The following is a 22966-nucleotide window of genomic DNA, read 5'->3' on the forward strand; positions in this document are numbered from 1 at the left end:
AAAAACAAAACACAAAACCACTTTTAATTCCTTCTTTAGGGCACTTTCTTTTTAAATAACATTTTTTTTTTTCATTTCAAAGACCAACAGCCTCTCTTGCCCTGGAGAGCTGTTCTCCATGTCCCAGCATTCCACAGTTACGAAATGGGGAACCGGATTGTCAAGAAACTTCTGCACAGAATCTCATTGCTGATATCCTCTAATGTGAAGGGTCTGGCATCATTCTGAATCTTCATTTTTTTTATAAGAATGTATAAATCTTTTATATTTTGTAGGCACCCAATTTATTTTGGAATTGAAGTCATTTTCACCAAAAATTCTTAACTTCCAGGAAGTGTTTAGCAGATGTGACTCTCTGGGCCTTCTGGATGTCTCTAACAAAATATGTTTCTAACAAAATAATTATAATTATAGCAAGAAAACAAACTCACATTTATTGAAGTCCTGCTATGTGCTCTCTCTATGTTATTTACTCTTTTCAATGACCCTTTAGAGTATATCATGTCATTTTTATTTTACAGACCTGGACTCTGAGATTTAGAGAGATAAAATATAATAACCAAGGCATATACTCAGTGAGCGATAGAGCTAGAATTTGAACCCAAGTCTTTCTGGACACACACGAAAAAATGTCCTACAAATTTATGTTGCAAGGCGGAAGTAATTCCAGGCGGGCCCTACTTTTAAATATGCTCCCAAACTGACTTACTTTCACCACTTCCATCACTCTGATGCTGGTCCAGGTCTCCGTGATGTTTTGTTTCTATTAGTCTAATATATCCTGTTTTCCCTGCCTCTTTTTTTTTTTTTTAAGATTTTATTTATTTTAGAGAGAGAGGGTATGAGTTGGGTGAGGGGCACGGGGGAGGGAGAGGGAGAGAATCTCAAGCAGATTCTATGCTGAGTGTGGAGCACGATGAGGGGATTTTTTTTTAAATTCTTTTTTTTTAAATTTTTTATTTATTTTCAGCGTAACACTATCATTGTTTTTGCACCACACCCAGTGCTCCATGCAATCCGTGCCCTCTCTAATACCCACCACCTGGTTCCCCCAACTTCCCCCCCCCCACCCCCCACCGCCCCCCCCCCCCCCGTCCCTTCAAAACCCTCAGATTGTTTTTCAGAGGCCATAGTCTCTCATGGTTCACCTCCCCTCCCTTCCAATTTCCCTCAACTCCCTAATAAGGGATTTAATCTCAGGAGTCCCCGATCATGACCAGGAGTCGAATGCTTAGCTGACTGAGCCACCCAGGTGCCCCTGTTTTCACTCTTTCTGTCTCTGACTCCTACAGTTTATTTTTGATAGCTATAATGATCCTTTTATTTTTATTCATTTTTTATTGAAGTATAATTGACATACAATATTATATTAGGTTTCAAGTATACAACGTAGTAACTTAACCTTTGTATATGTACATTGAAAAATGGTTGTCTTACTAAGTCTAGTTATCATTCGTCATCAAAGATAATACAGTATTATTGACTATATTCCTCATGCTGAATATTATTATATCTCTATGACTTGTTTATTTTATAAGTAGAAGTTTGTAATCCTTGATCCTCTTCACTCATTTTAACTTCCTTATGCCTCTCCCCTTCGGCAACCACTAATCTGTTTTCTACACATCCGTGAAATCTGGGTTTGGTTTTGTTTATTTTGTTTTTTGGATTACACGTGCAGTGTAAGCAAAATCATATGGTATTTGTTTTTCTCTGTCTGACTTACTCACTTAGCATAATAATCTCAAGGTCCATACATGTTTTTGCAAATGGCAAGACTCATTCTTTTTTATAGTGGAATACTGTTTTATCATACACACACACACACACACACACACACACACACACACACACACACACAGAGGCTTTTATCCATTCATCCATCTGTGGATACCTCGGTCATTTCCGTGTTAATAATACTGCAGTGATCATAGGGGTGCATAATCTTTTCTAATTAGTGTTTTTATTTTCTTTGGGTAAATACCCTCAAGTGGAATTGGGGATCATATGGTAGTTCCATTTTCAATTTCTTGAAGAACCTCCATACTGTTTTCTATGTTACTGCACCAATTTACATTCCCACCAACAGGGCACAGGTATTCCCTTTTCTCTATATCATTGCTAACACTTGTTATTGTCTTCTTGATAATTGCCATTCTGACAGGTACAAGGTGTTATTTCATTGTGGTTTGGATTTGCATTTCCCTGATGAATAGTGATGTTGAGCCTCTTTTCATGTGTCTGTTGTCCATCTGGATGTCTTTTTAGAAACGTGTCTTTTGAGATCCTTTGCCCATCTTTATTTATATTTATTTATTTTAAAGATTTTATTTACTTATTTGACAGAAAGAGGGATCACAAGTAGGCAGAGACGGGGTAGGAAGCAGGGTCCCCGCTGAGCAGAGAGCCCGATGTGGGACTTAATCCCAGGACCCTGAGACCATGACCTGAGCCGAAGGCAGAGGCCCAACCCACTGAACCACTCAGGCACCCCCCTTTGCCCATTTTTAAAGTCAGGTTTTTTAATTACTGAGGTGCATGAATTCTTTATATATTTATATTTATATATATTTATATATATATATATTTATATATATTTTTATATATATATATAAATGCCTTCTTGGATGCATGATTTGCAGATATGTTCTTCCATTCAATAAGTTGCCTTTTCACTTTGTTGGTGGTGTTAGTTCAATGGAGACCCATTTGTTTATTTTTGCTTTCACTGCTCTTTCCTTTAGAGTCGGGTACGAGGGAAACATTGCCAAGTCCATTGTTAAGGAGCGTACTTTCTAGGTTTCCTTCTAGGAGTTTTATGGTTTCAGGTCTTGCATTCAAGTGTTTAATCTGTTTTGCGTTAAAATTTTTTTTAAAAAAATTTAATTTATTTGACAGACAGAGATCACAAGTTGGCAGAGAAGCAGGCAAATAGAGAGGAGGAAGCAGGCTCCCTGCTGAGCAGAGCCTGACGCGGGGCTCCATCCCAGGACACTGGGATCATGACCTGAACTGAAGGCAGAGGCTTTAACCCACTGAGCCACCCAGGCGCCCCTGTTTTGCGTTAAATTTTTGCATATGATGTAAGAGTGGTCCAGTTTCATTCTTTTGCAGGTAGCTGTCCAGTTTTCCCAATACCATTTATTGAAGAGACCGTCCTTTCTGCATTGCATATTCTTGCCTCCTGTTTATAAATTAATTGACCATATATGTGCAGGCTTATTTATCTCTGTTGATATTAGTGTCTGTTTTTATGCTGATACCATACTGTTTTGATTACTACAGTTTTGTAGATAGTTTGAGATCTGGGATTGTGATACCTCCTTCTTTGTTTTTTCTCAAGGTTGCTTTGGCTATTCAGGGTCTTTTTGTGATTCCATACAAATTTTAGAATAACTTTTTCTAGTTCTGTGAAAAATGCCATTGGAATTTCGATAGGGATTGTGTTGACTCTGTAGTTGCTTTGGGTAATATGGACATTTTATTACTTATTTATTTAAATAATTTTTTGGAGATTTTACTTATTTATTTGTCACAGAGACAGAGAGAGACAGTGAGCAAGGGAACACAAGCAAGGGGAATGGGAGAGGGAGAAGCAGGCTTCCTGATGAGTAGGGAACCTGATGTGGGGCTTGATCCTAGGACCCTGGGATCATGACACAAGCCGAAGGCAGATGCCTAACAACTGAGCCACCCAAGTACCAAATATGGACATTTTAACAGTGTTTATTCTTCTAATCCATGAGCACATAATACCTTTTCATTTATTTGTGTCTTCTTCAATTTCTTTCATTAATGTCTCATAGTTTTTAGTTTACAGGTTTTTTTTTTTAAAAGATTTTGTTTATTTATTTGACAGACAGAGATCACAAGTAGACAGAGAGGCAGGCAGAAAGATGAGGGGAAGCAGGCTCCCCGCTGAGCAGAGAGCCCGATGTGGGGCTCGATCCCAGGACCCTGAAATCATGACCTGAGCCGAAGGCAGAGGCTTAACCCCAGGTGCCCCCGTTTATAGGTTTTTTTATATCCTAAATATACTCCTGGGTATTTTATGCTTTTTGATGCAATTGTAAATGGGATTTATTGGTTTCTCTGTGATGTTTTGTTATTAGTGTATAGAAACACAGTAGATTTTTGTATATTAATTTTGTATCCTGCAATTTTACCAAATTAACTTGTTAGATCTGAAAGTTCTTTGGTGGAATCTTTAGGGTTTTCTATAAATGGAATCATGTAACTTGCTAATAGTGATAGTTTTATGTTTTCCTTTCCAATTTGGATGTCTTTTTACCTTTTTCTTACCTCATCATTGTGGCTAGGCCTTCCAATACTGTGGTGAAGAGAAGTGGAGTGGGTAGGGATTCTTTTCTCACTCCGGATGGTAGAGGAAAAGCTTTTAGCTTTTTACTGTTGAGTATGATATTAGCTATAGTTTTGACATGTATGGCCTTTATTATCATGAAGTCTGTTTCCTTCTGAATGTAAGTCAGAGCAGTAGCTCACCATTTCACATAGAAAAAAGCCTGAGTCCTTACAATGACCCCTTATTCTCCCTCTGACCTAATCTTTGATTTCTTCCCTTTGTTCACTTCTTTCTAGCATGCCAAGCACATATCTTCCAGGATCGCTAATTCACTCAGCCCTCTAAGTCATTGCTCAAATCTCATTTTCTCATTGAGGCTTACACTAATCCACTATTTAAAAAACTGCAACCCCAATAGGACTCAAAATACAGTAATCTAGGATTTTCAAGCCTTGATAAAACTCTTTAAAACTCTAAAATTCTCTGCTTCTAGACAACAGTTTTTTTCATGTTGAAATGTAGAATTGGAATATATCTAAAATACCACAAACAAACACAGTCTTAACGTGGACTAGAAAAGACTCGTCTAGTGTTTTTCAAACATTAACTAATCTCATTGTAAGAGAGACAATTTACATTGTGACTCGCTTCACATTTATGAAACTGAAACAGAAGTTTTATGAAATATTTCACATTTCTGTATGTGATATGCTCATATTTTCTTTCTTTAATATAAGTTTTCAATTTGAAATGTACTTTTTAAAAGATCTTATTTAATGGGCACAAAGAGATAGAGCACAAATAGGTGGAGAGGGAGAAGCAGGCTCCCTGCTCAGCAGGGAGCCTGGTGTGGGGCTCGATCCCAGGACTCTGGGATCATGACCTGAGCTGAAGGCAGATGCTTAATTGAGCCACCCAGGCACCCCAATATGCTCATATTTTCTATTGAATTCTATTCCTTTCCATTATAAAAACTATGTTAGTCATGACCTACAAACTGATTTCATGATTACTTGTTGGTCATATTCCATAGTTTAAAAAATACTGGTCTGTTGTATCTTCAATTTCGTTGGCTCAGGAGGTAAGATATAAACCTTGTGTGTTAACTTCATGGAAAATATAAACTGTGGACAATGACAAATGAAATTTCACTCTACTTTTGAATCCTGACATATGACTATTAGTGAATGTTTACAATATTCATGATTGTTCAGATTAGCAAAGGTGATAGAGATTTATTCTTATAAATACATAATGAGTTTAAAGTGCTTCTCTTTTGTTAATGTTGTATGTTAATGTTAGAACTCACGTTAGAAATGTTGCTTATCATCCAGTGAATCAAGAGATTTCTGTCTTTAATTCTTTCACTCCCAAATCTTAGTATTTTCATTTTTAAAAAAGAATTTTAGATTGGTGAGGGGAGAGTTAAAGGGAGAGGGAGAGAGAGTCTTAAGCAGACTCCATGCTGAGCACAGAGCCTGATACAGGGCTTGATCTCACCACCCTGAGATCACAACCTGAGCCGAAACCAGGAGTTGTACTTTTAAATGACTGTGCTGCCCACATTCCCCCTAATAACGATCTTTATTAGAAGTAAGCAACCCGGGCACCTGGGTGGCTCAGTGGGTTAAGCCGCTGCCTTCGGCTCAGGTCATGATCTCAGGGTCCTGGGATCGAGGCCCGCATCAGGCTCTCTGCTCAGCAGGGAGCCTGCTTCCTCCTCTCTCTCTGCCTGCTTGTGATCTCTCTCTGTCAAATAAATAAATGAAATCTTAAAAAAAAAAAAAAAAAAAAGAAGTAAGCAACCCATGTCCAAGCTGTCTTTTATCATTGTCCTCTTACATGCCGTGCTCTAGCCATATTAAATCATTAACCCAGTTTCATCCTGCCTTCCTGGCCTTGTGCCTTCATGCCTTCTTGCTTTACTGTCTGTCTCTGTTTTTCTTATTCTCTCTGATATTTTTAAATACCTGCTATATACCATGCATGGTAGTGGGGACTATATAAGACATAGTCCTAGCACTCATTGGACTGAAACTGGATACTAACATTCCCAGTTATGAAAGTGAAAACACGAAGCCTTAGATTGCTTAGAATGCCAGTAGTGGGATTAGATTCTCTGTATCTATATTTACTTCAAGTATTCAGAGACTAACAGATATCTGGACGTGGCAGAGGCATTGTAAGACATTAGTTTGGTTCTCAAATTTTAATGATGTAGAAACTGAGTCTCTTGTAGAATTAATGGCCTGTTGAGGTCACAGCTAGAACCTAAATTGGTATCTTGACCAGTGCTCATCTGTACCATCTCCTTTCTCTTTACTGTAGTACTGCCTGCCCAGATCCCACGTTGTCATATACTTTTATATCTGATTTGTGCTGTTAAAGACCTCTTTTCACAATGCATACACTGAACTATAGGCGTTAGCATTATTGGCTTTTTTACTTGAAATTATAATTGGAACAATTAGAGATGCGTCAGTGGAAAGGCAATGAAAGAAGGCCATTAAGTGCTAATAAATGCCTCTCCTCATGGGAGTGGAGGTCTTTTCTTTTCTAAGCATTTGAGCTCTTTTCACTGGTGCTTTTAAGTGGCTAGAAATAACACTTGCCACACGCTTGTGGAATATTCTAGATGCCAGGGGGTTCATTTCATTCTGTGTTTGAATTGAGCACACTGTGGTTGGAATGTGTGTTGATTCTTTTGTTAGTTTAAGCTTTCATTCCATGTTTTGTATTAACCTTTCTCAGGGAAGTCAATAGAACAATACTGAGAGCTCTTAGAGAATGAAGCCTTTCGGTAGTTGATGACTTTCTAGGAAGCAGATGAAAAAGTTAAAATTATAGGTGTTTATTTTGATACATTTTCCTTTTCACATCACTCGAAACTTGAGGTACAGTATGAAAAACTAGATCTAGCTTACCCTAAAGTTGCATGCTTATGGCTAGCAAAAGGTAATCACTATTTATTGCTATGCAGATATATTGCATTCTGGAACAAATTTGTGTAATTAATTATCAATAAATTTCAGGATAACTTACGACTATTTCCTCTAAAAATTGTGGTAATGGTGATGATGCTGGTGATGATGATGATGGCAGCTAAAATTTTTGACCAGTAACTCTGTGCTAAATATGTTCTTCAGTTTCAGAATGCAAAATGATCTGAATTTCAGAATTCTACAATTTCAGAATGCAAAATGATCTGAAAATTAAATATTATTTTTGTGGGGTACCTGGGTGGCTTAGTGGGTTAAGCCTCTGCCTTCAGCTCAGGTCATGATCTCGGGGTCCTGGGATCGAGCCCCACATCAGGCTCTCTGTTCAGCAGGGAGCCTGCTTCCCCCTCTCTCTCTGCCTGCCTCTTCCTACTTGTGATCTGTCTGTCAAATAAATAAAATAAAAAAATTATTTTTGTAACTCATTTTGCAAAAATTTATATTGACCAAAACTCATTTACTGTCAAACTTGACCTGAATGATGTGAGGCTATTCATAGTATTTTTTTATCTCGATTACTGTAAATATTCATTTGTTTTGCTATAGAAATAGTATGTTTGATTCCATATGCTACTTCAAATTCCATTATACAGTTTAAGTTTCAGGCAAATATGTTTTTTAAAGATTTATATATTTATTTGAGAGAGAGTGAGAGCACACGTGAGAAGCAGAGAAGAAGGAGACTCCCCGGTGAGGAGGAAGACTGATGCGGAACTCGATCCCAGACCCTGGGTCATGACCTGAGCCAAAGGCAGACACTAGACCAACTGAGCCACCCAGGCGCCCCAAGTTTCAGATATCATTTTGCTTTCGTCAAACCTGAAGATCATTGGAGTTGCACATCTCAATGCCACCTGAAGATAAAGGATTGTATTATTCCTATTATTCTATCCCCAACGTGCTACAATTTATAGATGGGTAACTGAGCCAAAAAGTAGTAGATCCTGAATTCAAACCTAGGCATTTCAGTGCAAGAATTTGTGCTCTTAACCACCATGATAACTGAAAAAGAAGTTTTTAAAAGCACTTCCCAGCTATTGATATTATATACTTATTTAATAAAATTCTAGTAAAGATGAAAAAATTCAGGTTTGAATAGTTACTCTATTAATATATCTGTGTTCTGTTTCCCATGTTAAATATTGTCTTAAACTCTCATAGCCATGATTTATTAGTAGTTCCTGCTACTCTTGATTTTTACTTATTTATTTATTTGAGACAGAGAGAGAGAGAGAGTGCATGCGTGTGTGCACATGAGTTGGGGGAGGGGTAGAGAGAGAGGGAGAAAGAGAATCTCAAGCAGACTAGACACTGCGCGCAGAGCCAGCTGTGGGCCTTGAGGTGGGGCTCAACTTGGGACTCAGTCTTAAGACCCTGAGATCATGACCTGAGCTGAAATCAAGAGTTGGCCACTTAACCGACTGAGCCACCCAAGCATTGCACTCCCCCCCACTTCCCTGGTCTTGATTGTTTTATTTTCAAACTAATGGTCTTTCCTTCTTTGGAATTCTTAAATTTTCAAAAGCTTCATTGCTTGTTTATAAAGCATGTTATTAGGTCTCAGGAAAAAAGAGCAAACATTGCTGCTGAGGCAGGTGTGCTTTGAGATGCTATCTACTCTAAATGAAGAAGGGAGCCACCAGTCATTGTAGCACAACAGACAGTCTGGACTAGAAATAAAATTGTAACCTTAGTCACACTAAGTTTACTGATGTTGGTGGACGTATAATTTATGTATTACTCTTGACATATACAACTGGATAACATAGTCTAATTGCTGTACTCAGAGAGGTATGGGTAGAGAAAGTAATTCTTACGTTTACTCATTAGTATGCCTTCTTTGGTCAGCTGAATCTGTTAAGTAATAACCAAAAGTTTTTGAACTATGTTAGGTGTTCCCACTGGCTACTTTTTTTTTTTTTTTTAAAGATTTTGTTTATTTGACAGACAGAGATCACAAGTAGGCAGAGAGGCAGGCAGAGAGAGAGGAGGAAGCAGGCCCCCTGCAGAGCAGAGAGCCCGATGTGGGGCTAGATCCTAGGACCCTGGAATTATGACCTGAGCTGAATGCAGAGGCTTTATTTAACCTACTAAGCCACCTAGGCGCCCCCCCACTGGCTATTTTTAATACATTTTAGGAGTTGGAGCTAATAAATGTGTTTTTCCTAAACTTTCACTGGGAATGTAGAGTCAAGAGTAACTTTTAAGATAAGAAATATCTAGGTGTTTATAATGTATGTGTTAAAAATATATATAATATATTGATATATCTATATACCTATTTATCATCTATTAGGTATTGAGTACTTTTCTTTCTTCCTTTTTCTCTTGCTCTTTAAAATTTCCAGTCAATGGTACAGGGTCACAGAAAAAAAAAATTAAGCAAACAACAACAACAACAAATAAACATTTTCAGATAAGAAAATAATAGACCACATACATTATACCTACATCTTTAATTATGAGCATTTGCATATTTCTTTTCTTTTCTTTTTTTTTTTAAAGATTTTATTTATTTATTTGACAGAGAGATCACAAGTAGGCAGAGAGGCAGGCAGAGAGAGAGAGAGAGAGGAGGAAGCAGGCTCCCCGCTGAGCAGAGAGCCCGACGTGGGACTCGATCCCAGGACCCTGAGATCATGACCTGAGCCGAGGCAGCGGCTTACCCCACTGAGCCACCCAGGCGCCCCTGCATATTTATTTTCTAATTAACCCTTAAAATTTGTATTTCCAGTAAATTCACAGTTTTAATTCCTATACTGCTAACTTTATTTGCTCACCAAGTCCCTGCTGAGTACCTTCTTTGTGCCAGGTGCTGTGCCAAATACTGGCCTTTTAGAAATGAGGTCCCTGTCCTAAGTGAACTTGTCTAGGGGAGGAGACATGACTGAGGTTCACAGTACCTTGGAATAAAGAGGAAAAACGTTTAAATGTACTGGCATTTCAAGAAATGCATTCTATAGGAGACTGTGCCAACATTCTGTCTTTAAAATGAAATCGGTAAAGAAAGGTGATGCCTTGGCGAGGGGCTTCCATGGTAGAATACTCAACACGGAGGCATGAAATTAGTGTGAAGTGACTTTGGGACTGGATGTTCTGGGAGTAAAAGGTTTGCCTGAAGGATAATGGATGAGGCTTGTAGAGAATTAGGGAGGAGTTAGCTCCAAGGATCCACTTAAATCCCTCTTTGACAATTAGAAAATCAGACTCCCATTCTTTTTAGATAAACTGTGTGGCTATGGCTCTCCGTTCTGTTTAGTGGAGAAACTGACCTATACTTTTTAGGCTTCTAATTAAATACCTATTTTTTCTTCCAACATCTTAGGAAAAGTGGAAATAGGTGGGCATAATACTGACTGTGGAAGCTTACTTCTACTCTTTCCTTCTAGCCCCCTGTAAGAACTGTCAATAAACAGGACCAGGGACAGTGATTGGGTCATATTTCTCCAAGCCAGGTCTTCAGGGGACAGTTGAACTGCCGCCTTCATCAGCCCTGACCCTTGTCATTGGAGAAGTGTTCTCTTGTTTCTGTCTAGTTTCTTTTCACGGACTGTGGTCTCCCACACTGGGCCTTTCCTGCTCATCGCAGTGTTCAGGTACGAAGGTCTGAGATTGATGTGTGGGCTCCATGGAGAAGGAGCGCAGGAGGCCTTTCAGCCTTGTTGGTACTAGGCCTCAAGCCCTCCTCATAACTAGGCCAGATGAAGCTTCCAAAAGGTCCAACCTCATGCTTCTAGGATTCAGAAGGAATGTGTAAGGGTTTGAGGCAAAAGCTGTCTGACCTAGAAGCTGTCTAGAAACCCTGTAGGCAAGAACGGCTGACAGGAGGGAGGTTTGGTGTCCAGCTTCTCTTCTTCTTCTTTGATCCGTAGCACATATTCTCAGTGGGAGTGAGATTGCTCCCAAGGGGGCAAAAATTACTTCTTGGGGAACAAAGTAAGCTTATTCTTCTCATGTATAAAGCATGGATGTGTACACCGTGTATCTGTGGTATTACATTTAATGGAGAAAAATGGATAACAAGGCCCTTGGGGAGGCAATAAAAAAAAAGAGGTTGAGAAACACTGTTCTAAAATATAGTGTGTGTGCTCTCTCTTTTTCTTGGGTGTCGCATACCAGGATGGGTATAATAAGGTACGGGTATAGTAATGGGTATCATAATGTCACCACTATGCTAGACTGTTTTTTTTTTTTCTTCTCTGCTATGTTTAGTCCGTAGCTTTTATCTTCTAGTGTGCCTTGTGGCTTAAGACGGTTTCTGTAGCTGTCCTCTCATGTATAACTGACAGGGAGAAAAAAGAAGAGGGAAGGGCAAAAGGTATATATCAGCTAAGTCAGAGCTTTTTAAAGGAACTCTTTCTTTTTTGTTAAAGATCTATTTATTTTAGAGAGATAGAGTGAGGAGTGCGCACCAGTGGGGGAGGGGCAGAGGGAGAGAATCTCCAGGCAGACTCCCCACCGAGTGTGGAGCCAGATGCGGGGCCCCATCCCACAGCCCATGGAATGAATCATGGCTTGAGCCGAAGCTGAGAGTCAGACACTTAACTGACTGAGTGACCTGGGCACCCCTTAAAGTTGATGTTACTTAACTTGGGACTTTAATTACATTTTACTGACTAAAGCTTTAAGCTTTAATTACATTTTACTGACTGAAACTTAGTTATGTGGATACCCCATTTGCAAACGAGGCTAGAAAATATTAATTTATTTGTCTGTTTATTTACCTATTAAAATCGCTATCTCAATAGCGATTGAGAAAGGCAACGGGCCCATTAAAGTTATTTATCCAAATAAATATAGATTTGTTTGTCTGTTTATTTACTATTAAAATTGGGCCCAATGCCTTTCTTCAACAGAATTGGGACTCTGTTAATAAGAAATAGGGGGAAATGCATATTCAGGCAACTCGCAGTCTCTTTAGTTGTCCCTTTTATCATCCATTGGTGGGGCAGAGACCCAGGGCAAGGCACAGCCTGTGCTTCGGAATACAGCAAGAGCTATATACCTTTTCTTTATGTTGGGACTCATTAACCTGGTGCTTTAAACTTTTGAACAAATTGGCTTTCTGAATAAACAAATAAAATGGCTTAAATATGAAGGCATTAGGTTCTTGTGGGTTTCCTGGTGGGGAGAGCACATTGTATTTGCAAACTAGAGCTGGCTTCTTCATTCAGTTTACAGATCTGGACTCAGAAATTTTGCATTTTGAACGTTGTGGAGAAACACTTATTTATTGATTGGTTAGTTTTTTTTTTTTTAAGATTTTATTTATTTGTCAGAGAGAGAGACAGTGAGCACTGGCAGACAGAGGCGGAGGGAGAAGCAGGCTCCCTGCTGAGCAAGGAGCCCGATGCAGGACTCAATCCCAGGACGCTGGGATCATGACCTGAGCTGAAGGCAGCCGCCCAACCAACTGAGCCACCCAGGCGTCCCGATTGGTTAGATTTAATGAAAACATTTTCCTTAGAAATTTTGAGCTTTGGGAATGAAAGGTTAATTTGACTGGAAATTTCTTAGATGTTAGTAAAAAAAATAAAAACATTGTGTTTCCTGCAAATGGATTCAAAGCTATGATTTTCAAACAAAATGATGATGGTATTTATTGTATACCTCAAATTACAGAGTAACTGATAGCAGAAATATGTGATCTTTTACAAATCTGTAAATGCCTATGTTCTTACTGTGCCAAGAATTTAGGGAATAAAAGGAAACTTCTTTGGAAAATTTCCAATTAAATCTGTGGCTTTTGGCATAATTATTTCTTTCAACAGTTGAAGTGGCATTGTAATTGTTGGCAAGGCTCCGGGATTAGGCATGGAAGCACAAAGCCATTTTCACAGAACCATTGTGTCTAGAATGTGGAGTATATGACCTCAGTGCTTCTTGGGGCAGGAGGTGGGTAGTATTTGGCAAGGATCTGTCTGTTTCTGTTTCTCTCTTTCTCTGTCGCATCTTTCCTTCTTTATCTCTCTTCCTTTCTCTCTCTCTCTCTCTCTCTTTAGTTGGGTTATCATTTTAAAGGACTATGAAATAGTAATCCTACAAGGATTATTTTGGAGCAAATAAAGTTATACTTCGAAGATAGTTTTCTAGAATGGGACTTTCTGTTTTTAAGAAATAATTTTAAAAATATTTTGGCTCTAGGAGTTTTGAAAAAATAGTTTCCTTCAAATTCTATTCTGTGTCTTTAGATAGTCCATAATATTGACTGACCTGATATTTTGTATTTTTTTACTTTGGTATATACTGTTGGATCTTAAACATTCATAATAAAATGTAAACTTAAGTGACCTCAACAAATTATTGGTAAATTGAAAGTCATCTTAGCTGTTTTTTCAGTACATATAAAATCCCACTTAGCTGTCTTCCAGTTGGGGAGTGAAATAGGACAATGTCTTCCCTCCGTGATATGAATATATGGGGTTATTGAAATCTTCCTGACAGCGTAGGTAGAAAGTATTAAAAATATTAATACTTGGGCACTAAAGAAGGCACTAGGAGGAACACAGGGCTGAGGGAGCCGACATGTAATTAGACCAGGGTAACGCGTGTGTGTTGAGAGCTTAGATAGGGGCATGCATGGGGGATTTCAAGGAGGGCTTCTCAGAGAAGATGATGTAGAGGTGAGTGTTGAAGATCAAGTAGAAGTTGGCTAGAGGAAGAAGTGGAGGGGAGGGCATCTCAAGAGGGCAACATCGAATGTGCCAAGACATTGAGCCTAAGAGTGCACGTGCACGCAGAACCTTCCACAGAGGACAGGACTTTTTATCTGCTTTGTTTATTGTTTGGATTTCATGATAAAGATGTGCTAAAGTCATTGAATGATTTAGAGTCTGGAAATGATTTAGTGTCTGGAAGTGATGTGATGGGACTTACATCATTGTTGAGGTCTGATTAAAGTATGCTCAATTTCGATCCAGGGAAATTAATTGGGACATTATTATAGTGGTTTATATGAGTGTTGGTGGTACCTGCAGTGGTGATTGAAATAGAGAAGAGAACTTTTTGGATTTAAGAGATACTAAGAGGGTGGAATCAGCAGGACTTGGTAACCAGTTGTGAGAATGAAGACAGAGGAAGATGGAGAAGGGATGATTCCCATGTACTTGGCTTGGCTGATACGTGTGGGTGCTGATGATGTGGGAATGAAGAGGGAATGAAGAGGGAATGACTGGGAACGAAGAGGAAAAATGTGGGTGGATGATAATGAGTTCAACTGTAGAGTTTCAGTAAGAGACTTTTAGGTGGAGATGACTAAGAAACTAGTGTGACTTTGGGAATACCTGTGACTTATAATGTTTGGCTTACTTCTTTGGGGACTTCTCAGCCTTTCAGTGAGTTCTGTTTCTTTCAGTATCCATTAAATATTGGTATTTTCTGGAGTCCTTATTTATCGCTCTTCTCCACTCCATTCCTACTTGTCTGTTCTTTTGGATTTAGCTACCCGGTCCATGAATGTCTGTCAAATGTTTATCCCCAGACAGGAGATCTACCTTGAGTTCCACTTGCTCATCTAGCTGTACACTTGTCTCCGGGTCGGATGTTCTCCAAGTAGCTTTCAGTATATCCAGTTTGTTCCCTTACCTTCTTCCCCATTTCCTTTACACTGTAGCATAGTCTGATGGTCACACTGGCACAGAAACTAGATTTAGGCTCCCTGGGTATCAGTCCTAGATCTGTCAGTAGCTTTGTGACTCTGAGAAAATTATGTGAACTTTCTCTGTCTCAGCTTCCTTTTCCATGAAGTGAGCATAACAGCAGCACCTCCCCGAGAATCAAATGAGAGTGGTGCCTGCACACGACAAACACTGCGTGAACAGCCGCTGTAACGGGGTCTTCCTGCATTGCCTCGTCTGGTTGATGGTACCACTGTTCAACCAGCTGACCCATGCAGAGCTACGAGGTTTACCCTGACTCCTCCATATCACTCCATGCCACGTCAGAATGATAATTTTGTCCCGTCAGTTGTCCACTCTCTGATATCTTCTCTCCATCTCTGCCTTTACTCTTCTGAACTTAACCTTTATCATCTTCTTCTTCAATGACCCAGACTGGCCAGTGTCTAGTCTCCCTGTCTTTTTCTTTTTTTCAATGTTACCTATACAGTCTCCCGGTGATTTTTCTGAAATGCAAATCAGATCACTTAAAACTCTTTGGTGCCTCTCTATTCTTATAGGAAGAAAAAAAAAAATACAAGTGAGGGCCTCTGAGGTTGGTCCTGCCTTTTTCTTCAGACTCGTTTCCACCCCATTCTGACCTTTCTTTAATATTTACAGCGCGTCCGTATTCTGTATTACTTTGGTCTTCCAGGTCTTTGTACACCCTGATTCCTTCTGGAGGCCTTCCACCTCTTTGTCTCTCTGAAATAGTTTCTGGCTGTTTCCCCAAGCAGAATAGGTCTGATCTACATCAGTGTTTCACCTTGTGTGGAGCTTAACCGTATGACAGTCACGCTTGTCGGTTGCAGGCCATTCTCTTCTAAAACTGAGCTTATCTTCGAATGAATCATTTATCTCAATTAACTTCTTGGAGAGTGTAAGTTATGCCTCTTGTCTTTGGTCAAGGGCAGATGTTAAACATTTGTTTACTGAACAGATCATCTGGTTAATGATCATCTGCATCTGTCTTAAAGAAAAAACATACCTATACTTACTTTGTGTTGCTAAGGGAAACATTTCTTTTAACTTGGTTGATGTAGGAAATATGTGTTCCTTTTTTTTTTTTTTTAAGGTTTCCAAAGGTCAGTTATTTCCTAGGGGACCAATAATAATATTTCTTGTTAGCACAGTTTCTAGAAGAGCCAGTAAGAAGTGTTATCAAGATGGTTCTTATACCATAGTGTGGGAATTGTCTCTACTTTCTGTGCGGGAGTTGGAAAACCATGAAAGAGCATTGACTTACTGCCTGAAGACCAGCTGTTAAGACTGTTCAGATTAATGTTTTATTGAGGTGGGTCCAGAGGGAAGAAAAACACTGGAGTTGTCACTGCTCTGTGGCATTGAGTGGGAAGTACTCGTCTGGCTTTACAGTCTGTACAGTCCAACTATAAACACATAAACAAGACACTCAGGCAGTAGAACGGAGTTAATTAGATGATGCTGAGTCTTCAGATCACTCTTCTTGTTTTTTACCTTGAAGTTTCATGCAAATGAGAAAAAAAGGAGAAAAATGGCATGCAGATTTTGTATTTTTATATACATGACCATAAACAGAAATGTGTATCCACAGTAATACTAAAGGCACAGTCATCTTTTTCTGCATTAATTTAGCAAAGGATTTTCCCATAAGGTGTACCTATGGGAGAACCAACCACCTATTGCATAGAAAAGAATAAAATTCAAATGGATGGTTGTGTATAATGGCTAATGAATTATTCATGCTTATTTGTATCAGGGCCTTGGCTCCCTGTTGGAGGCACAGATAAGGAACTGAGCTTTCCAAATCCGGTGGCTGGTCAACGCCAAGGGGTTCAGGTGGGGTCTGTGGCTCCTCATTTTTAAATTCCATTCACAAGGGATGCCTGGGTGGCTCAGTCGGTGAGCATCTGCCTTTGGCTTGGGTCAAGATCCCAGGGTCTTGGGATCGAGCCCTGTATCGTCTCCCTGCTCTACGGGAAGCCTGCTTCTCCCTCTCCGACTCCCCCTGCTTGTGTTCCCTCTCTCGCTGTGTCTCTCTCTGCTGAATAAATAAAATCTTTAAAAAAAAATTCCGTTCATGAATGTTAAAATATTGTGCATAGAGGCTTTTTCTTTTCTTTTTTTTTTTTTTTAAATGAGAGAATACTGCAGTATTACAGAAAACGTGCTGTGGCTATGTTATAGCAATAGTAATAGTACTACTTTTTTCATTGGTGGTTGGGTTTTTAAAAAGTTGCCATATATTGCATTTCATTTGATCCATAAGGTTATCTCAGTTTATTTATTTATTAAAGATTTTATTTATTTATTTGACAGACAGAGATCACAAGTAGGCAGAGAGGCAGGCAGAGAGAGAGAGGGGAGGAAGCAGGCTCCCTGCTGAGCAGAGAGCCCAACGTGGGGCTCGATCTCAGGACCCTGAGATCATGACCTGAGCCGAAGGCAGAGGCTTTAACCCACTGAGCCACCCAGGCGCCCCAGGTTGTCTCAGTTTAGTAGTAAGAGAAACCAAGATTTAGAGAGAATTTTTTCCATTCAGTGGTGGGGCTGAGTCTCGAAGCAAAGCTCTCTGGGTTTCATCTGAGGGCTCACCCCTTAGCTTGCACAGCAGCAGTGTGCCGGGCACATGGGCTTAAGGTTTTCATGCTGTTGGACCATCAGAATGACTTGAGTCTTCACGATGCCAGATTAATCACTGACTCTTCAGAAGAGAGAAACTTCTCACTAGTGCTTTGTTGCGCATAGGTACTCCTATGAAGTCAGGAGAGATTTCCAAACAGCAGGATTTGGTTACCAAATCTTTCGACTTCTGGTGAGAATACGTGTGTTGGAAGTAGAACTGGCGAGAGCCGCAAAGGGGGCCAGGAAGGGCGAGTTAGTAAGAAGGGGGTTGGGTACCTGAGTCCATTTATTACTTTCAATGCAAAGGTGTTTGCTTCATAAAAAAGTAGAGAAAGAGGTTAGAGAGATCTTTGGGCTTACTTTTCAGCCGAACGCATGATAATTATTTGTTATTTTAAATGTTTGATACATTATGTTTTGCTTTAATAATGTTCAAAGGGATGATTATGAAATCTACGTTATAAATATATAGTAAAAAAACACGAGTTGAAACAGATCCCAGCATGAAGGTATTAAGGAACGAATTTTCCTTCTTTCTTCTTCCCTTCCCCCTTCTTTACCTTTTTAAAAACATTTTTTAAGAAAGTATTTTATCGGTTTCATTAAATGGCATTATTCAGGCATTTGAAATACGAATATTTCTCTTTGGCATCTATCTGTACATCCTCAAATCTCATTCAGAGTTCTCATCGCTCCAACAGATTCCCTCCCAGTTTGCTGTGGAGTTTGGTTTTGTTTTCCCTTTATCCGTATTGATTCTCAAGTTAACTTCTCTTTGGTTTTAGACATAGAGTAGATGCTCTTAAGTCGTTATTGAAACCATTAAAACTAGCACATACTCTAATATAGTTCCCGGAGAATATTAAGAATATTTAATTATATGTATTTAGATGTTTTCAGAGGAGAGTTATGTGTCTGTTTTCTGAACTCCAATATAGTATATCTGTCCCCTCCTTTAGTGGTCTTGGATGTGCATGTCTTCATCTTCCTACTAGATTTCAAACTTCCAGTGTCTAATGAGTGCGGGTGATGCCCACAGCATCTCCCTAACATTCTTAATTTCTCAGTGAATTTTTTTGGTGAGTAAATAACGTTACTTCAGATGGCATTTTTGGGAGCAATGCAAGTCCATAATTTCTCTATATTTATTTTACTTGCATAGTGACATTCCAACTGAAACTCAGCCCTTGGAATCAAGGAGTAATGCTTTAATTTAGTTAAGAGGCTGTTCAGTGTTAGAATTTACACTAGCACTTGCAAAATAAATTGTTTGTAGTAGGGGAAATTCTGTTTAATTTCATCTCTGCAACTCTAATCTACAGGACCAGTAGAGCTAAAGGCTTGGGTTCTGTGGCATCCTCACTGGACTTTACTGTTTGTATAAGCTGTTTTCATCGAAATCCATTGTGTTGAAGCTCCGTCTACCAGATTTTCCACAGAACTCATAGTATGACCCATGCCATTATCACCTACTGAAGTGTTGAGTGACGTACCCCGATGTGAGGTCAGTGGCTCTCAGTCCACGGTGAGCGTCAGAAGCCCTGGACTTGTTCAGAGGAGGGATGCTGCACACCTCCCCCTGGGCGTTCTGAATCTGTAGGGTTAGGACGAATCCTGGACGTCTGTGGTTATAACACTTTCTGGGGGTCCTGGAACCATTTTTGAGAAACACTGACATCGAGTCAAATTTATTTGTAATTTTTAAAATGCTGAATCATCCAAATTTGTAAGGCATTCTAAATGGATTTAAAAGCTGTGTTATAGGTTTGTTAATGAATTTGACATTGCACAATCAGTATGATTTATGTGGCATTGAAGAGTTAATTATAAAATACTTTCTTAGCTGGTCTAGTGTCTATTAACATGCACTTAAAACACAATCTTGCTGTGCCCGGGTGGCTCAGTGGGTTAAAGCCTCTGCCTTCGGCTCAGGTCATGATGCTAGAGTCCTGGGATCGAGCTCCGCATTGGGCTCTCTGCTCAGCAGGGAACCTGCTTCCCCCCCCCCCCGCCTGTCTCTCTGCCTACTTGTGATTTCTGTCTGTCAAATAGATAAATAAAATAAAATAAAAATAAAATATAATCTCTATTTGTTTAAAAACTCCCCTTTTATTTTTTTAAGAGAATATTAAATCATTTAATGATTACACATGATAATGGATGACACACAAACTTTAATCCTACTATAACTTTATCTGATACCATAATTCAATTTAGGTATATTGCATAGAATGTGCCAACAATCTTATTAATAACAAAATAAACTCCTGGACTTTGCTTGGGTGACCTTTTAATGGTGAACAACACATTAACTGTCAGTTCAACTATACCAAGGTTTGTGGAGACAATGGCTTCTGTGCCCAAGGAGGTTGCAAATAAATTTCGAATGGAACCTGGCATCACCCTGAAGTAATTTTAACTTCACACTGTTGGGGTATTATACCAAGGTGGCTTCAGAGTAGACTAACTTTACGCAGCACATTTAAAAAAACACACATTTATTCCGCATCATGATCAGACTATTACATTTAGCAATCGACAGCATGGGTGTGAAAAAAACCCAAAACAAAACACATCTGCATTGAAACCCTTTGTTGGAATGCTTTACACTTTCCACAGAACAGAAACTAAAATGACCTGTTACACAATTAGTCAAAAATATAGTCCTTGGGTTTTTTTTGTCCATGCACATGAGTATTGTGTAAAGCATGTCTTCTTTGTAGCAGCTAGGCCCTGCCACCACTGTGCTTGGCTGAGTTCACAAATCTTTTGTAACCTGTAGCTTCCCTGTCACTTCTCTGGCTCTCCTCTCCTGCTAAGCTTTGTTCCTGGCGGTAATTAAAACCTTATGCCTCTGTCGTAGCGCCTGCTGCGGCTGGAACCACCATAGCCACCTTGGTTTTGTGGTTTGGTGAAGTATTGGCCTCCACCACCATTAGTGCCAGAGCTTCTGCCTCCAAGATTTCCTCCTTTCATGGGTCCAAAATTTGAGGATTAATTGTTGTAATCGCCAAAATCATTATAACTTCTGCCACTTCCAAAGTCGCTTCCATCATTACCAAATCCGTTCTAGCTGTCCCCACTGTCACCATATCCACCATCACCTCGACTGCCACCAAAGCCACCTCAACCACTGAAGTTTCCTCCACAATCAAAGTTGTCATTTCCACCTAAACTACCTCCACCAACCCCACCAAAGCTTCCAGAACCACTTCGACCTCTTTGGCTGGATGAAGCAGTAGCCATCTCTTGCTTAGAGAGTGCTTTTCTTACTTCACAGCCATGGCCAGTCAAAGGATGGGATTTTTGAATGACAGTCTTGTCGACAGAGTCATGGTCATCCAATGTTACAAAAGCAAAACCCCTCTTTTTGCCACTGACTCTGTCAGTCATAATCTCAGTCACTTTGATGTTCCCACACTATTCGAAATAATCTCTTAGATGATGTTCCTCAGTGACTTCTTTAATGCCACGAACAAAAATCTTTCTCACAGTTAAGTGGGCACCAGGTCTTTGAGAATCTTCTCTTGACACAGCCTTCTTTGCTTCCACAACTCTTCCATCTACCTTGTGTGGCCTCGCATTCATGGCTCCCTCCACCTCCTCCATGGGGACATATGTCACAGGCCCAGAGCCTCTGGAGCACTTGGTGTTTGATTTTCTCATAGCCACCCAGTCCGTAAGTGTTCCCTAGTGCTCAGTGCTCAGAATGGCTCCTCAGACTCTCTTCGGTTGTTTGATAGCTCAGACACCTGATGAAGAGTTTCCGCCGCTGTTCAGGCTCTTTGGGAGACTCTGACTTGGACATGATGGCGGTGGAGGGGAGACTTTACCGATGCTTACTTGGCAGTGTCCACCGGCAGAAAGGGCAAAAAAACTCCCCTTTTAAATAAACTCCCACTTATCAGGAATGAGAACACACAAAAATCAAACTTCAGTGTTTTCTCTGCTGTTAATTTCTACATATATGATATTTATCTCTACTTATCCTATATTTTATTGTCACTTTTTATTGGAAAAATTTTTAGGATATTTAGAAGGCACAATCGATATGCCTTTAATACCTATAGTAATGGTCCATGTTGACCTTGAAGCTGGATAGAGAACTGAATTTTTTAATTATAAAAAGAATGTAAGGATTAATTTCTGTATCACATTTTTTTTATAAATGTTGATTCTCTGAAAGTAAAGATAAAGTGAAAATACAAAGTAATTTAATACAAACTTTCATTAATTTCAGCTAAATGAATGAGTGACATATTCTAGAGAGGTCATTGTGATAATACATATGGATTAATATTCAATATAAGGCCTTCCCCTAACCTCCCTTTTTTACTTTGCAGATGCTTCTTTTAGAATATGGGTCTAACATTCTTCAGACATATAATACACTCAAAGGTTGGGAGTTAAGAGAATTACAGTGGGACTTAACTTACAGATTTGTACGTAGTCAGAATTATATAAAATGTCTTAATCTAGTCTTTCTTTTTTTTTTTTAGGGACTTTCTCCCTCGAGGGTCGGGCATCGTAACCAGACGGCCTCTGGTGCTGCAGCTTGTTACTTCCAAAGCAGGTAACATATAAGGATGTTTCCACACGACTAATGCACATTCCTGTGGTACCTGTTGCCTCCACTGCTGGGTGCTGGGTTGTAGCAACAGAAACTTTTCTGTGATCCCTCTGCTCTGGGTGGCAGCCTGTCTTTCTCTCCAAATGCTCTCTTCCTCATTGTTCTTTTAATTCCTTCAGTTACAGTAAAGGGAAAATCTTATTTGCATATAGATTTTTAAAAACCTACTTTTTAATGCTATTTTTCTCATTATAATCCATCTATGTAATTTTACAGTACAGTTTGGCTACTACTACCCTCTGGTTTACTTCCTTCAGGCATGGGTGTGTGTGTTTGGGAATTTATTTAAGTATCGATTCAACATGCAGCTAACGCTGCTGCGCGCACACGGTATATGCGTACCTGCGTCTGCATCTCAGGTGCTGCGCTTGCCCCGTCCTCAACACCGTGATGAGCTGGTCGGCAAATGAGCTCTGTTTTCATTCTTATTTCTTAGCATTTGGTGATGTCCTATTTTTTGTGTGCTTTTTTGGGTGTTTATAGTGTTTTTTATGAATTGGCTATTTTTATCTTTCCCTATTTCTTTTTGTGGATTTTACTATTTTTCTTATCAATTTCTTTGAAAGCGTTTGTAAAACCACACCTCATAAATTGCAAAAACCAAAGTCATGAAATTTTACCCCTTTGTTTTCTTCTAAGTATTTTATAATTTTGCTCTTATATTTCGGTCTTTGGTCCATTTTGAGTTAATTTTCCTATATGGTGTGAGGAAAGGGTCCAATTTCATTTTTTGCATGTGAATATCCAGTTTGTCCCAGCATCATTTATATGTTTT

The 22966-nt window shown here is 39.4% G+C and overlaps 1 protein-coding gene across 7 annotated transcripts in view; it reads left to right on the forward strand.

The window, feature by feature from the left end:
* The window catches only part of DNM3 (dynamin 3), a 536286-nt gene that overhangs the window by 66689 nt on the left and 446631 nt on the right, over window positions 1-22966 (forward strand). For all 7 annotated transcript variants that reach the window (XM_082702687.1, XM_082702691.1, XM_082702685.1 and 4 more), the window contains exon 2: window positions 22061-22134. In XM_082702687.1, coding sequence (XP_082558813.1) covers window positions 22061-22134 — 74 coding nt within the window. The remainder of the gene's footprint in view (window positions 1-22060; window positions 22135-22966) is intronic.

Source organism: Mustela nivalis (genome assembly GCF_964662115.1).
Source record: "Mustela nivalis genome assembly, chromosome: 16".
Lineage (NCBI taxonomy): Eukaryota > Metazoa > Chordata > Mammalia > Carnivora > Mustelidae > Mustela > Mustela nivalis.